The 15,748-nt window shown below is 35.9% G+C and overlaps 1 protein-coding gene across 1 annotated transcript; it reads right to left on the bottom strand.

The window, feature by feature from the left end:
* Nucleotides 1–1,338: 1,338 nt before the first annotated feature.
* On the bottom strand, nucleotides 1,339–15,659 carry LOC110462447 (DNA repair protein complementing XP-G cells homolog). The gene is made up of 14 exons (XM_021516401.1): nucleotides 15,173–15,659; nucleotides 14,005–14,180; nucleotides 13,429–13,628; nucleotides 13,061–13,118; nucleotides 12,509–12,646; nucleotides 10,352–11,405; nucleotides 9,535–9,818; nucleotides 8,957–9,076; nucleotides 7,757–7,970; nucleotides 6,922–7,066; nucleotides 6,195–6,277; nucleotides 5,663–5,765; nucleotides 5,147–5,231; nucleotides 1,339–2,662 (listed from the first exon to the last, which is right to left on the bottom strand). Exons 1-14 carry the CDS (start codon nucleotides 15,258–15,260, stop codon nucleotides 1,934–1,936), a joined length of 3,477 nt encoding a protein of 1,158 aa, XP_021372076.1. The 5' UTR covers nucleotides 15,261–15,659; the 3' UTR covers nucleotides 1,339–1,933.
* Nucleotides 15,660–15,748: the final 89 nt, after the last annotated feature.

Genomic DNA, 15,748 nt, shown 5'->3' with positions numbered 1-15,748 from the left:
GGACCTACCCCTACCAAAATCCGACAAACAACAAAGGTTATATTTCACACAGAAGAGGCTGACAAAAACACAATTTGTCTGAGGTAAGTCATCTTGCTGTAAGGTCGCAATCTTTTTCACATACTAGAGAATTTTCACGGGGGGAAAACTACCCATTTTACAAATAAGTGATCAAATGTGACATCAGATCCTTGGATTTTTGCACGTGTGGAAGGTTACAGAATTGATTTCCAGAACAAGGACTCCTCCCAAACTTTAATGAGGTAGTGTATTCGTTAAGGTCAAAGATTGGGGAAAATAGGGAAAGTAATGATTGATATGATGTGATATTTGTATAGGATCAGTCAAGTATCAATGAAATAACACGAAAGAATCTATCAAGTTTGTGGACATGAAATCGGGATGTAGTAGCTACAGTATTGGTGACATTGTGTACAGTGGACATGAAATCTGGATGTAGCAGTTACACTACTGGTGACGTTGTGTACAGTGGACATGAATTCTGGATGTTGTAGCTATACTACTGGTGACATTGTGTACAGTGGACATGAAATCTGGATGTTGTAGCTACAGCATTGGTGATATTGTGTACAGTGGACATGAAATCTGGATGTTGTAGCTACACTACTGGTGATGTTGTGTACAGTGGACATGAAATCTGGATGCCTTCCACACAAAGTCAAAGACACTAACAAAAGAAGACTAAAGTAAATCTCCAACACGAATATTTCCGGTCCAAATCATTGACATTTTATGTTGTGTGTTCTTCAATCTTTCAAAATCAGTTGACAACCATTCATGAAACTAGATTTGAATCCTCATTTCATGAAAATAAATGCGGTATATACTCCAAATTATGTGGAAATGATACCCATACCATTTATGGAACAAGATTGGGCTCCTTGTATTATGAAAAAATAATGTTATTTCAGAATCTTGCAGAATCAGTTGATATTTACTTCGTAGGGAGGAATAAGATTCTTGCAGGTTGTGTCATAAAAATAAGGAGTTGCACATTGCTGAATCTTTCAAGCAAGTTGATAGTGAATCCACATAACATCTGTAATTAAACATTTTCTACCTCTGGAAATAAATTATATAAATACATCAAATAATTCAATCAATAACTTATATCACAAATCAATTGATAGGTTAGTATTAACTCATTCACCCCTGAAGACACATTTGAACTCTTCCAATTCAATGGTTGGAATAGATCATTATAAAATGTCAGGGGTGAATGACTTAATTCAATTAAGGAATATTGCACCAACAATTCTATTAACTTGTTGGTGGTATTAAATGTTTAATAATGAACAATAACATAGAAACAAAACAAACATGCATATGTTTTAATTCTGAACACACATCTTTTCACAACAAGCATACTTTTGGGAGGTAAAAAGATATTAAGTAAACTTCAGTTGGAAGCAATATTTTTACAAATTAAATTCTGAATATGTATACGATAGCAATTATTTTCCAGACAATTGAGAAAGTGAAATATTGTGAACAAAATTAAAACACTTCAAAATATACTATTATATCTAAACATTTAAAATTGTCCGACGAACATATTTTTTTCAATAAATTAATTTTCATTTACATTCATGGGTAAACTTTCTGGCAGGGTTGGCAGACAGAGTAAAAAGAGTTTCAAATCCAGGCTCAGACAATACACAAAGCATACTGTCAAGACAAGAAACGGAATTTATCTCCATTCAATTAACAACAAATTTTAACATAGATATTATTGATTGTGTTTTTGAAATTTTCACAAATCAGAATCAAGTATCTAAATACCCTTAAGATACAATACATGTATTGCCCATCAAAGGATCATGATACCTATACAGAAACAGAATGCCTCTACTATGTTACAGCTCTTTATTACATAGAAATAGGTCAGGTCAGACAACCATAAACGTTTACATCAATAATCACTATCAGATGAACTGTCAGAGATGTTCATCTTGGCCATTTTTGAGCGAGCCTTAGTTTTCGACGTCCGTGAGACCCTTGATATTGTCATTTCCTCATCAGCTGTATTGGAGGATTGTTTACCCCTCCTTTTACGCGTCTGTCTACCACTAGGTTTCTGTTGCACTTCCATCTGTGAAACAAACCCATTTTCGAGACGATCAAAGTGAGATTTAAGTTTTTGTCCCACTGTCTCGCTTGTATCTTCATCGTCGTCCCGACAAAATCCTCCTGGTTCAAGATGGGATAGGGATTTCAACTCATCTCTCCTCACCGAAGATGCAGCAGCAACATTCGTTGACTTACTAACTTTGAGTTTACATGCACTACCCATTTCCTCATCACTTGAGCTACTCTCAGACAGCTCAACAACCTTAATAAGCTTATAAGGCTTACCTTCACTCTTCTTAGAATCACCTTTCAACTTGCCTTTGCCCTTTCCTTTACCTTTACCCTTTGACCTTTGCCTTTCACTGACCTCTTTATCTTTCAACTTTTTCTGTCTTTCAGCCATAGCATCTTTTGCTTTTTGTATATGGGCCTTATTTGCCTCGGTTTGGGAAAGTTCAGGAGTAGGAGCACTTGTTAATTTTGAAAGAGCCTTTTTGACACGAGAACTTTGTGCCTTTTTAGGTTCTAGAAATGCTTCTGGTTGAAAAAATTTGTCAATTCTTCCCTGACTCTGAAATAGATGCATGAATAATTGATTGATTATCAGTCTTTCTGTACGGCCCTTTCTTAACAGCACATTATTACTTTTTTCAACAAGATTCATCAGTATTGAAATTTATACAAAATGTGTATATTAAAATATTTGTCCAGTTATAATGGAGTGGGCTATTTACATTGTTTAACAGTACACTGATACACTGTATTACTTGCTGGATTTAGGGCGTTTCCCCTATTGATAGAGAGTGCATACACATCCTATTAAATAGGTGAGTACTAATGTTACTGTCTTAGTAGAGTGAATATCGGCTAGTACACTATGTTTAAATGTGATGTCATTCCACCATTTACATTGCGACATCACAATCAGTCAACAAATTAAGAGCAAAGATTTCTCACACAGCTGATCACAGGAGTTCCTCGCACGAGCAAAACCTTGTTCACATTATCTAAACCATAGCGATTTATGACTTTCTTTATTTGGGTATTGCATCCTTGAACCAGCCAAGGTTATGTTTAGACTGTACTCGGATACTATAACCTATCAGACTCAATGGCTATTTTCAAACGTATTCTCACATGTCTCAGGTATACATATTTTTCCAGGGAAGTTATAAATATTTCAATTGAGCTATCTGTAGCTATGACTGGAGAAAAATCGACACATCACCATCAATGTGAGATTGCCTTTTGACACAATATTTTCTTAAATTCAAAAACAGGATCTCCAGCAAAACAATAATTCCACGGAAGTTGATGTTATACCTGCCCCACTGGCAGCCATGTCGATTTCCAAATGATAGTCAAAATCAAACTGAAGTTGGTCATCGATATTATAGATATGTATAGGTAGTTTCATGAAAATCAATCAATAATCCTTACAAGAGTTATCACAGGAAAACTATTTGTGTAGTCAGTGAGGTCACTTCCTTCTACAGGGCTGATGGAGTGATTCCTATGTCACCGGTTTTTGCAGGCGACATAAAAACTATGGAACTAACTACCACAAAGTTAGATAAACACGCTCGTCACCAACTTATCATCAGGTTAGATAAACAGGCTAGTCACCAACTTATCATCTACCACAAGTTAGATAAACAGGCTAGTCACCAACTTATCATCAGGTTAGATAAACAGGCTAGTCACCAACTTATCATCAAGTTAGATAAACAGGCTAGTCATCAACTTATCATCAGGTTAGATAAACACGCTCGTCACCAACTTATCATCAGGAAATCTTTTATTAGATAAACACGCTTGGCACCAACTTATCATCAGGAAATCTCTAATAAGATAAACACACTCGTCACCAACTTATCATCAGGAAATCTCTAATTAGATAAATACGCTCGTCACCAACTTATCATCAGGAAATCTCTAATTAGATAAAAACGCTAGTCACCAACTTATCATCAGGAAATCTCTAATCAGATAAACACACTCGTCACCAACTTATCATCAGGAAAACTCTAATTAGATAAACACGCTCGTTACCAACTTATCATCAGGAAATCTCTAATTAGATAAACACGCTCGTCACCAACTTATCATCAGGAAATCTCTAATTAGATAAACACGCTCGTCACCAACTTATCATCAGGAAAACTCTAATTAGATAAACACGCTCGTCACCAACTTATCATCAGGAAATCTCTAATTAGATAAACACGCTCGTCACCAACTTATCATCAGGAAATCTCTAATTAGATAAACACGCTCGTCACCAACTTATCATCAGGAAATCTCTAATTAGATAAACACGCTCGTCACCAACTTATCATCAGGAAATCTCTAATTAGATAAACACGCTCGTCACCAACTTATCATCAGGAAATCTCTAATTAGATAAACACGCTTGTCACCAACTTATCATCAGGAAATCTCTAATTAGATAAACACACTAGTCACCAACTTATCAGGAAATCTCTAATAAGATAAACACGCTCGTCACCAACTTATCATCAGGAAATCTCTAATTAGATAAACACACTAGTCACCAACTTATCAGGAAATCTCTAATAAGATAAACACGCTCGTCACCAACTTATCATCAGGAAATCTCTAATTAGATAAACACACTAGTCACCAACTTATCAGGAAATCTCTAATAAGATAAACACGCTCGTCACCAACTTATCATCAGGAAATCTCTAATTAGATAAACACACTAGTCACCAACTTATCAGGAAATCTCTAATAAGATAAACACGCTCGTCACCAACTTATCATCAGGAAATCTCTAGATGGATATGATAATTTTCTGACAACTAAGACATGCTAATCACCTACCATTCTCTGTTTACTTAGAAATGCTAATCACCTACCATTATCTGGGAAACCTCTTACTAAATGGGTTTCACAATGATTTCACATTTGTAAACAAACCTCTATATGGATCTGACAATGTTTTTGTATTCTTAGACAAACATTCTAATCAGCCACAAAATCCTCAGCAAGCCTCTCATTAAATGGAATGTATAGTGTTTAGTATACTGACCTGTTTCTCGTTCATCTTCTTCATCACAGGAAGGAGATTCTCGTCCACCTTTTCTTTCATCCAGCCAAATTTCTCTCTGGCATAACTAGATCCAGGTCAGGAAAAACATGGCTATGTTTTGGTTTATAAAAAGTGAGAACTAGTATTGTGAAAACTAGTATTTTATCAAAAGTGAAAACTAGTATTGTGAAAACTAGTATATTTATCAAAAGTGAAAACTAATATATTTATCAAAAGTGAAAACTAATATATTTATCAAAAGTGAAAACTAATATATTTATCAAAAGTGAAAACTAGGATATTGACAGGATATTCCTTGTTTCTTCTGTTAAATACCAGTTATTACATTGAGTAGGCCGAATATTTTACATTTTACAACAGTGTGAAGCGCCGATTTGAAGGTAGGAAAAATACTCATTCCATCATTTTAAACATAACTGATCATCATCAAGAAACAAAAAATCTATAAAAGTCTGCATGACTTTATACATGTCACCCCAGCCAAGCAAAGGATACTCTCGAAGAAGGTCAAGGTCAGGTCGCGACCAGGAGAAGGCTTCCTCCGACTGGTCAACTTGTGGGTCGAGGTAAGCATCCACAACTGCTGTGCTGGGAAATCCTATCAATATAGTGATAACAAACGGTTTAACCTGTCACTATACAAAATCACAGGTGTCTTGGATATGGTAGATCAGCTTTACATTATTTACAAGACATCATGAAGTGGTTTCAGAGACACTCCTACCAAAATGTTTTGCAAAATGTACTATGGGAGTGATAACAAACCCTCAATCAAGGATTTGTCACAGATCTTTTGGTAAGTCTTCGAGTTTACACTGGAAAATATCATCAGAAAAACTAAAAATTCTTTTGAAAATGTATAATAAAATTCTTAAAAAGAAACAAAAATACCACTTTACCAGTTTTTTCTGTTTGTGTATTTGTAATTTATCTGTCAGAATAAATTCATAAAAATTAAGTCAATTTTTGGATTTGGGTCTGTCTGTACAATAGGAGTGATGAGAAGTCCCTGTAAAGAAATAGTCACCTTCGTTAATATCCAGCTTCCTGAGTTTATTCCTGATCTTAGTGTCCTTGTCTTGCTGATGTCTTACTCTGTCCCACCAGGACCTGAAACAACACCAGGCCACATCACCATGTGTCGACATCACCATGTGCCGAGGAACCTTATGACCATAATCACTGGGGATGTGTTACACAAGCAATTCTCATATTGTAATATATGGCAATATTTTAGCAAATATTGCAATTTATCTTTATATTGAATCCCTAGAAATTAAGAACAGTGATGATCTGACATCAGGTAATCAATTAAAATTGGAAAATATTATTATAAATTTTTGGTAGATATCACACCAAGCATGCTGCATTTGAATAAAATTGATTTAATCTGTTATTTTTGTACAATTATTTCATAACTTTGTTAAAAAAAAAACAAAAAAAACCCTGAAAACACACAACAATATATATTGCCATTTCAAAATCAGATTTCAATCTATTTATTGCTAGACAAATATTGCAATATATTGGTATTGCAATATTATAGCCCACCCCTAATAATCACTGAACTATTGAGAATTCTTGCTTTCACAAATGGGCTGGTGCATAAAGAGCTACAGAAGTAATATATGAGATCAAGGAGCCTATTTTGTGATCACCACCATGTACAATTATTTTCTCATGATTGAAGGCTTCAGATACAAGTAAAACTGGTTTTTGAATACTATTCAAATGTGAAGTAATATTTGCTTTACTTGAAGTCAACAAGTCCCTGGATTCCTTCCCCTGGAAACTCTGCCATGATCTCCAGAGCAGACACAGGACCGACCCTCTGTACCCCCAAGGTGTAGTCACTGCCACACAGCAGAGCGATGTTGATCATTTTCTCTCGGCACAAACCTATAAAAAACACGCTTTGGATAAGAATAATGGTCTATGAAGCACAGTTCTGGAGATGCTATTTATATGTACCTGGATTAAGAAAATACTACATGCATCAGTCTGTTTAATAAATTTTCCCTCATTTCTTTCAATAATAACCATTAACTCATTCACCCCTAAAGACACGTTTGAACTCTTCCAATTCAAAGGTTATTCCAGAATAGTCCATTATGAAATTTCAGGGGCGAACAAGTTAAATATGTTGTAGATTACTTAGAATTGATGAACACGCTTAATTTAGCCACCTTTACCTCAATAACTACAATAGTTAGTATTTCATGAACATGGATGTTTTACTTTATATAAAAGTTACAGTTTCTGTAATGTTTGACTACACAATTAATGTTGAAAGTGAATACAAACAAAAACATGCAAAATATAAATAATCTACAGTATGTTAATTGGTTTTATTTATTTTCAATTTCAAATTGGGTCTAGGGGAATCTTTTCAAGGAAAGTTGCATTCAAATTTTAGAGATTTGTTATAATACAAGGAGGAACATGAAGGGAAAAATTGAAGAAAGACGAAACTGTTAAAATAAAATTAGCCTTTCTAGACTAGCAGCATTTTAATGGGGTTTTACGGCTGACATAGCATAAGATCACAAGGCCCTTTGGGCAATGTCGGCTAAACATCTTAGACTTTACCTAATTGATCATCTATATTGGTTCTCTGGAAAAATTCAACATGCTTGTTCTGATTGAAGAAGTTTTTGTAGACACGGGTCCCGCCAAATAACCAGATATCGCTGTCGTCGGTGATGGATCCTTGTGTTTGATTGGTGAGGTCCATAAACGCACACTGAGCCTCAGCCTCCATCGGACTGACGATGTAGGGAACGCCAAACATCCGCAACAGCTCCTGAGCAAAATTTTAAATGTGAACAAGTTTCAATATTGGATTCAAACAGTGACATTATATAGATATATAACTTCTTTCCTTTTAAGAGGTTAAGTCCCAAATCCTTGTTTTAACTTGCAAAAATTATTAGTATTCCTCATTTCAATAGTCCTTAAATGTTCTTCCCATAAAATTTTGGAAGGATCCAAACTTTGTAATTTACTTGTTAAGGCAGCATACTTATATTCTAATTCAACCTTTTCACCACTGTAGACCATAATGGACTCATCCATATCAATGCATGGTCGAGTCTACTGAAGTTACACAGGGGTTAAAGGGTTAAGCTGCATGAGAAATTTAATTTGATCTGTTTCTAGATATTTAATGACAGAATGTTACACTGTCCCACGCAGCAAAAATAACCGTAAGAGAATGTTATCCTTTGTTCAAATTTCAAATACATCTTTGTGACTTGAAAAATTCTTTCATTTCTGCATTTTCATGGGGGAAATCTTGTCTTCATTTATCACCATAAAACGAAATAATTGTCATGATGGAGAACAACTAAGTCCATGTTTGTAAAGAAACACTCTAAGGTAGCCAAAACTGCTAAATGTTAGCATTGGTATTATTCCTTGATGATTTCCCTGTAACAAACATTTGTGTTTGAATTACACGAAAGAGAAAATTGCCATCCAGACAGATGCCTGACCAACTGCAATGTATAAACGGCAGCCACATTTTTAAGAAACCTTGTGGGCAATATGTCTCCAGTTTGAAGATCACACTTCTGACATTAAGCTAACTGATGTGTACTAAACATAGTTCAAAAAACATTTTCTGGGCAACTCTTTACAGGGATATTAAGTATACGACAGTTTTGCAGAGAGACGCATACAATCGATAACATGGGTAGTTGGGGTCTCTAAAATAATAGTCAGCACCAGTATAATTGGCCTCAGGGCAAATATGGCGGTTAATGTTGGTAATGGGGGGGAACAGCATACCTGTGCCTCTAGGTACATCTGGTCAGTTATACTCGTGGCTAGTCGGTCCTGTTTACCACGCTCCTGCTGCAAGCTTCTGCTTTCCATCTCGAGATCTTCCTTGTACCCCAGCAAATCTTCCTATAAAAAAATGAACAAGACAGCAATCCCTGAAGCTAAGTTTACATATATCTCATCTATAACAAATACAACACAGATACGCAGATTTATTTTGACAATACATTAACAATCATTACATAGCCAGCTGGTTACGTAAAGATACTTATTTATACTTGTAAATCCATAGTTCATAGCTAAGTTTTTCCTAAAAATGATATCGTTGTGGTTGATCTATTTTGTACCCAATTTGTTTAACTGTCATTCGTCTCACTACTATTACTGGGGGGTAGTGCCACATCAGCAGTTCTCAGTTGTCAAATATGTCGGACATCTGTTCTATTTATTCACTGAACCATTATTTTGTTACATATTTATGTCCTGAACTAATGATAGGCAGAGATAACTACTTTATTTTTCAACAGCAGCACAAACCTTCATTGCCAATTCCTTTTACTTACTGCTACCATTGTAAGTCATACCTCTGTAAAATCCTGAAATGGATTTGGTTCCTGAAATCCACCAGATGTCGCTTCCATCAGTTCCTTATCTGTAGTCACGGTAACCGGTGCCTCCTCCTGTGAGACCACTTCCTGCGGGGGAGAGGGAGGGCTAATTATCTGCTCCTCAGGTGGAGAAGGTGGTAATGTCACAGTATCAATGACTTTATCCTTGCTAGCTTCACTTGTAAACATGGAGGCAGGAAATAGGTCATCGGGTACAACACTTTTAGTTGGATCTATAGAAATCTCCATGAACCCTTCATCTACAAGGTAAAAAATAACTTTGGAACATTTATCTCAGTTTGATATATGGATGTTTTTGCACTAATTTTACTCCATGCTAAAAATAAAAACATTTTAACACCCACTTATTTCCACTTTTCCAGTAACCTAATTATTGATGTCCACATCATTGTTGGTGCTAGCCTGTAGAGGGGTCCCAAGCATAATTCAAATAAAAGAATAAGAAAAACTATCTCGTAACTTTTTAGTCTCCTGATATTGTTTGCTTCAATTTTATATTGGAACAGCATCACTGTGAACATTGCCAACATTTACAGGAAGATTAGACATTGTATCTGTTCAATTTAACGTGCACTGGAAAGATTTCTACGTATTTGCAATTTCCCTTCCCGGTCACTGGAATGTGTATGATTTTGTCTGGTCAAAGGGCAGTGCTATCCAGTTGTACTAGCAGAACTTTAAATTATGATATGATGTATCTGATTAACCTCCTCCCCCCTTCTGTTACTGGAAAGACTCATAATTTTGTCTAGCCAGTGCTAGTAATCTGTACCTTCAGAACTGCTGGCCACAACAGCTACAGGAGCAGTAGGCTGCTGGACGGTAACATCAGCACTCAGCCTTGGTTTCTTTATGACAACATCGCCATCATCACTTGAGAGTTCTACGACATGGTTATCATTATTGCCCTTGCTGGTGGACGGTTTCGGATCATTCACAAACAGGAGTTGCTTTTCTACTTGGTTGTTGGATGGATTCGAGTTTTGCACAAATATATCATTTTCTGCACGACTGGTGGACGGTTTGGTGTTTTCAGAAATGTCCTTTTCTGTTTGGCTGCTCGAAGGTTGAGCATCACCGTTGACATAAATTACAGACGTATCGGCAGTAGATGTTTCGCTGGATTTTTCTGCAGTTTGAGATGGTTTATGTGTGGATATAGTTTCTATCCTATTGACATTGTCAGGTATAACATTATCACAAGAATCGGAAACATCGGCTGCATCAGCAGAAATTTTTTGCAGTAACTTGTTTTTCATCTTCAACACTTCGCTAAGAATGTTACTTCTGTCATGGTCACCAGACGTACCTGGCTTTGTAAGGTTATCAGATATGACTATTTCCTCTCTCATCACATTTTCTCCAGTTTTTATTTCATGACTATTTTCAGGTACAGTTTCCATTTCTTGCCTAGAATCTGATGAATTCAAGTCTGCTATTTCCTCTGTTGACGACTCCTTCATATCTGTTTTTCCAACTGATTCATCCAAAATCTTTTGCTTCACATTTTTTCTTTCGTTTTCTTGTTTCTGTGCTTCTGCTAGTTCTGCCTGAAGTAACTCCTCTTCATATTTCTTTGCTTTGGCTAGCTCTTCGTCTCGCCGGTTCTTGCCGATACCTTTGATCAGAACAAAATGGGACGAATCCTCCGACATCACTCGTTGCGATTGTATCACCGAGTCACCGTAGTAATCATCTCCGAGTGTCAAGCTGATCTCAGACTTACATGGAGTATTGATATCTTTACGAACTTGCTCAATTTTTGCTCCCAGTTTATTCTGTTTAAGAATTTTTGCCATTTGATAACTTGAAAAGTCAAGAGAATCCTGCAAAAAATAATATATCATGATCAATATCTACAAATTTTGAATGCTATAATATAGTTCCTCAATTTTATGTCTATGTTCACATGTATATATTTTGAACTCATTCACCCCTGAAATTTCATAATGAACTATTAAAATCATTTTATTGGAAGAGTTAAAATGTGTCTTTAGGGGTGAATGAGTTAAAAGGCCATTACACTGTAAGATAGTGTCCTTAAATAGTTCCCTAGACCATTTTAACAGCTGTTGAAACCAAGTCTTACAATTATCAATTAAGGTTAAGATTTCAAGGAGGTGAATTTTTTGATCGCTTACTTAACAAGGAATCAAAATAATTTGATGAAATTGAAATCTTCGTCTGCTCCGATAGGTGAATCTTTATTGGAGGAAATCAAATTAGAACAATTATCATAATCTGCCCCATTCCTACAAGAGAAACAGCATGTTTCACCATGTATTTTGTCCACAAATTACCACACTGAAACAGTACTCTATTTTTACATTGTTTATGATGCACATATTTAAATGTAGATAACCTTCACTTGACCTAGACTTTATGGTCGTTTAAAATGATGATCAATCAGGAAAAACATGCTTTTGACAACATGGGTAAAACTTTCCAGTTTGGTTGAATGTTGCATTTATTTTTGCAAATTCTAAAGCACCAGTGTCCCTTTCCCAAATGAGTACTGCGCAAAAAATGTAATGTCCAAGAACAATGCCCAACTGGTTGTGATTTCTATTTTTATATACATATTTGCAAATGTAATAGCTATATAGACATAAATCGAGTTTGACCTGTCAACTTGGCAAGTTTTGACACATCTATTGGTGTAATAAAGACACTAACAATTTTCGGCGCATTCAAATGGGACGAATAGTGCATTCAATGAAATCTTATTGTTCGGGTCGCGGGTAGAAACTAGGGTTGGTCTCTGTACTTGAAACATACAAATTAGTTTTTTGGCCTAAATTATGTAATGGTAATGCTCGTCAGTGTTTATTTTATTTATATGGCCATGTAAAAAGAACACAGAAGTTTCACCTATACCTCCAGGAAGTTACGAACTTGCCCCCATTCTTCGGACACTAATATCAAATACCTCTGGAAGATCATTGACCATGGCCGACATGTTGTGTTTTCGCTGCTGCTTCATGGTCGTGAGGATCTCGAGTTGTAACTCGGACGGCAAACTAGAGAAGTCTGGCGAATCAATATCTATCTCGTCCAACTCATCCTCCTGTAGAACAAACAAGCTACGGTATTTATAGTCACTGTAAACAGGGTCAGCACATACAAGTTTGATACAAATATTTGTGTATTATTTGGGAGTGGGGCAAACACATTAATTATGTAATGCAGAATTTATTCTCGCCGTGTAAAACCTCTAACACTGTTGGAGTATGTTTTAGGGTGAAAACCAAATCTGGGGACCTGCACATTTTTTAAAATGACATGATCATCAGTTCTGCCTGACCCCCACAGATGATAATTCAAAAATAATTTACATTGTATGCAATTGTTGAATGTTTTCTCTTAAAGATGCTTTTCTCTATGTTTTGGTACAAACTGTTACACACACAAAGAGTATATTATTCCACTTAATCATTTAGGATACGCCTATTCTCCTACATTATCAATCAGTATTACATACAGCGAGAATTTCCTGTGCAGTGACACTTTCTTCCCAACTTTTGCATTCTTCCTGCATCCTGCAAATTAAAAACAATCATTTTATCCATCAGTCTATGAAACCATCAATTAACACTACAGATATAAACTCCATTCAAACCCATGTTGAAATCATGGCAGTACTAACAAGTTCCTGCACATTTTATTTTATTTTACTCCCAATTTTCCCCCCCCAAAAATAGGGTTAATAAAACTCGTCTGTGGTGACAAGATCATGCAACTACTTCATGGGGCGAGAGGTGGAAGTATCATTTCCAACCAGATTACAATGGGTCACCTAACACACATACTTTGTAATCAAAGACCTTCACTGTTTGTAAATATATTCACCTTAGAAATTCAGGAGGTAGGGGAGGAAGCTCAAACATATCTCTGGCCCTGTTGGAAGTTGGCACTTGACTGGTCGATGGTCCTGCATTGTCTCCAAGAACTTCCTTTACAGCTCGACTTTTCATCAAATTTTGAAGCAACTTCTGATTTGTTTTTGTACTCTCTTTTTCTGCGAATTCACGAGTTTCTCTCCTGGATATCTGTAAAATTGATATTTTTATCAACAGTGCATTGCAACAACAAAAAACTTTGTAAAGTTATTCCATTTCCATACTTGACCAACTTGGTAATAATAAATTGCCAATTTTACATGTAATTTTTTAACAAAACTTATAAGATACAGTTCAGAAGACTGCCTCTGAAAGTATTCATGACTGGCCATGGTTATTTTGTCGCCGATCAAAAATGACACATCACTCTTACATTTATTTACGACTGTATATCAATTTCATTTCCATCCAAGTTTAACCCTTTCACCCCTATGTAACTTAATAAAATTAGTGGACTCTACCATGCATTGATCTAGACAGGTTCAATATGGTCACATGATCATGAGCAGATTTTAGGTAAGCTCACCAGCGTTTGTTTCTTCAGAACTGGAACACCACCATCAAAGACAAACACAGGTTTTATTTTGTAGAATAGGAGCTTGCAGAGACGAGAAAACAGGACCTGAAGATGAGCATTTGGGAGGGGATTTCCGTCCTTGTCCCTTACTCCTTTTACAGCCTGGTGGAGCCATATGCTAACATCTAAAATACCAGTCAAGGAACCCTTCACAATGTTCTACAGTTTATAAGCTGTACAAGCCCGTATTCACAAATCAACACAACCGGGACTCGAAAGTTTTTCAACTTTTCTTTTTCTTGCCCAAGACTATTGGTATTTTACCACTTAAAGCACTACAGAAAGGGTCATGTCACCCTCAGAAATGGGTAAAAAAAAATCACAACTGCAATACAAATGTTCCCCCTTTCTGTCAGAAAATTCCCTTCTAAACCCTGATTTTACTAACATTCATCATACTACCACAGATTTTTGAAAATCTTGTATAAAGAAAACAGGAAGATTGCCCTGGACCAATTTTGTGCAGCTCCCTTACAATTTACGTATATATATTTCTGATTTCTCAATGTGGCAAATACCTCCCAAATCTTTAAATTATGCATATCATTTCTCACATATTTATTAAGTAAATAAACAAGTCAGATGTACTGTCTCTATTGTGATTTTATGGTTTTGTTTGTGTCATACGTCCTATTAACAGCCATGGTCATTTAAGGACGTGCCAGGATTAGGTGGTGGAGGACAGACTGCCATGCCCCATATATCCCAACAGTTCTATATGATTTACACACTTGAAAAATCTTAATCAATGTAAACACATATATAGTACTGTATCAAATTTAAATAAATATTTTCCTATGGTACCAATATATATAACGATTTGGTATGAATGAAACAACTTAATTATTGGAATGGAAGGACTCATTTCCTTTACCCCAAGATGGTCTCAACAAATTAGGATACACCCGCTTTACAGAGATAAACTGCAACAAAAGTTAAGAAACTGCTCTGGAAGTCTACATAGGTTCCCTTTACCAATAAACTACAACATGTTTTCCTAACACCAATTTCGTCATGTCGACCCCATAACTGACTGTAGGAGTATTACTATTACAAATGCTACAACATTTTGATATAAAAAGACAGCACTGATATAGCCTTTCTTTTCAAAGGATACCAACTGAAAGAATTTTGCCATCTAGTGACAAGAGGGAGACCGGTTTGCCAGTGGACTGGATCAGCTGCCATAGTCCCTGGACACCCATGATTCTCCTCACGCAGTCTTCCTCCGTCCGTCTTTAAAACTGTTCTTGATCTTCATTCAAATGAGGTAGGAAAGTGTTAACTGAATTTTTTTTTAAAGAAAGTTAGTAAATGCAATGTAGAAAATTTTGAAAAAACTATCCGAAAGCTTCCGCTGACAGCAAGTTTAACTCTTCACACGTGCATGTCCTGCATGCGTAAGGCACCGTGTGTCCTGCATTTCCCGCGCCAAATTTCAACAACAAATCAACAAAAAATAGGATGGTTCCCTTTCAAATAAACAAAATAGCATTCAGAAAATGCAATTAACATTATCGTCAACTACTGCTACAAACAAGAATAAAAATTATGCTCGAAAAAACAAAACTTGACAGGATTTGCATAGCAAGCATAATGTCTTTTCAGACCATGTTTCCGGAAGTAAATATGAATATGCGTGCGCATATACTTTCAGAGTTCTCTAGGTTTATCGTATTTTTACATGTTTTGT

The sequence above is a fragment of the Mizuhopecten yessoensis genome, unplaced genomic scaffold (genome assembly GCF_002113885.1).
Source record: "Mizuhopecten yessoensis strain PY_sf001 unplaced genomic scaffold, ASM211388v2 scaffold10797, whole genome shotgun sequence".
NCBI classification, from domain to species: Eukaryota; Metazoa; Mollusca; class Bivalvia; order Pectinida; family Pectinidae; genus Mizuhopecten; species Mizuhopecten yessoensis.
This window is presented reverse-complemented; position numbering and strand designations above follow the sequence as displayed.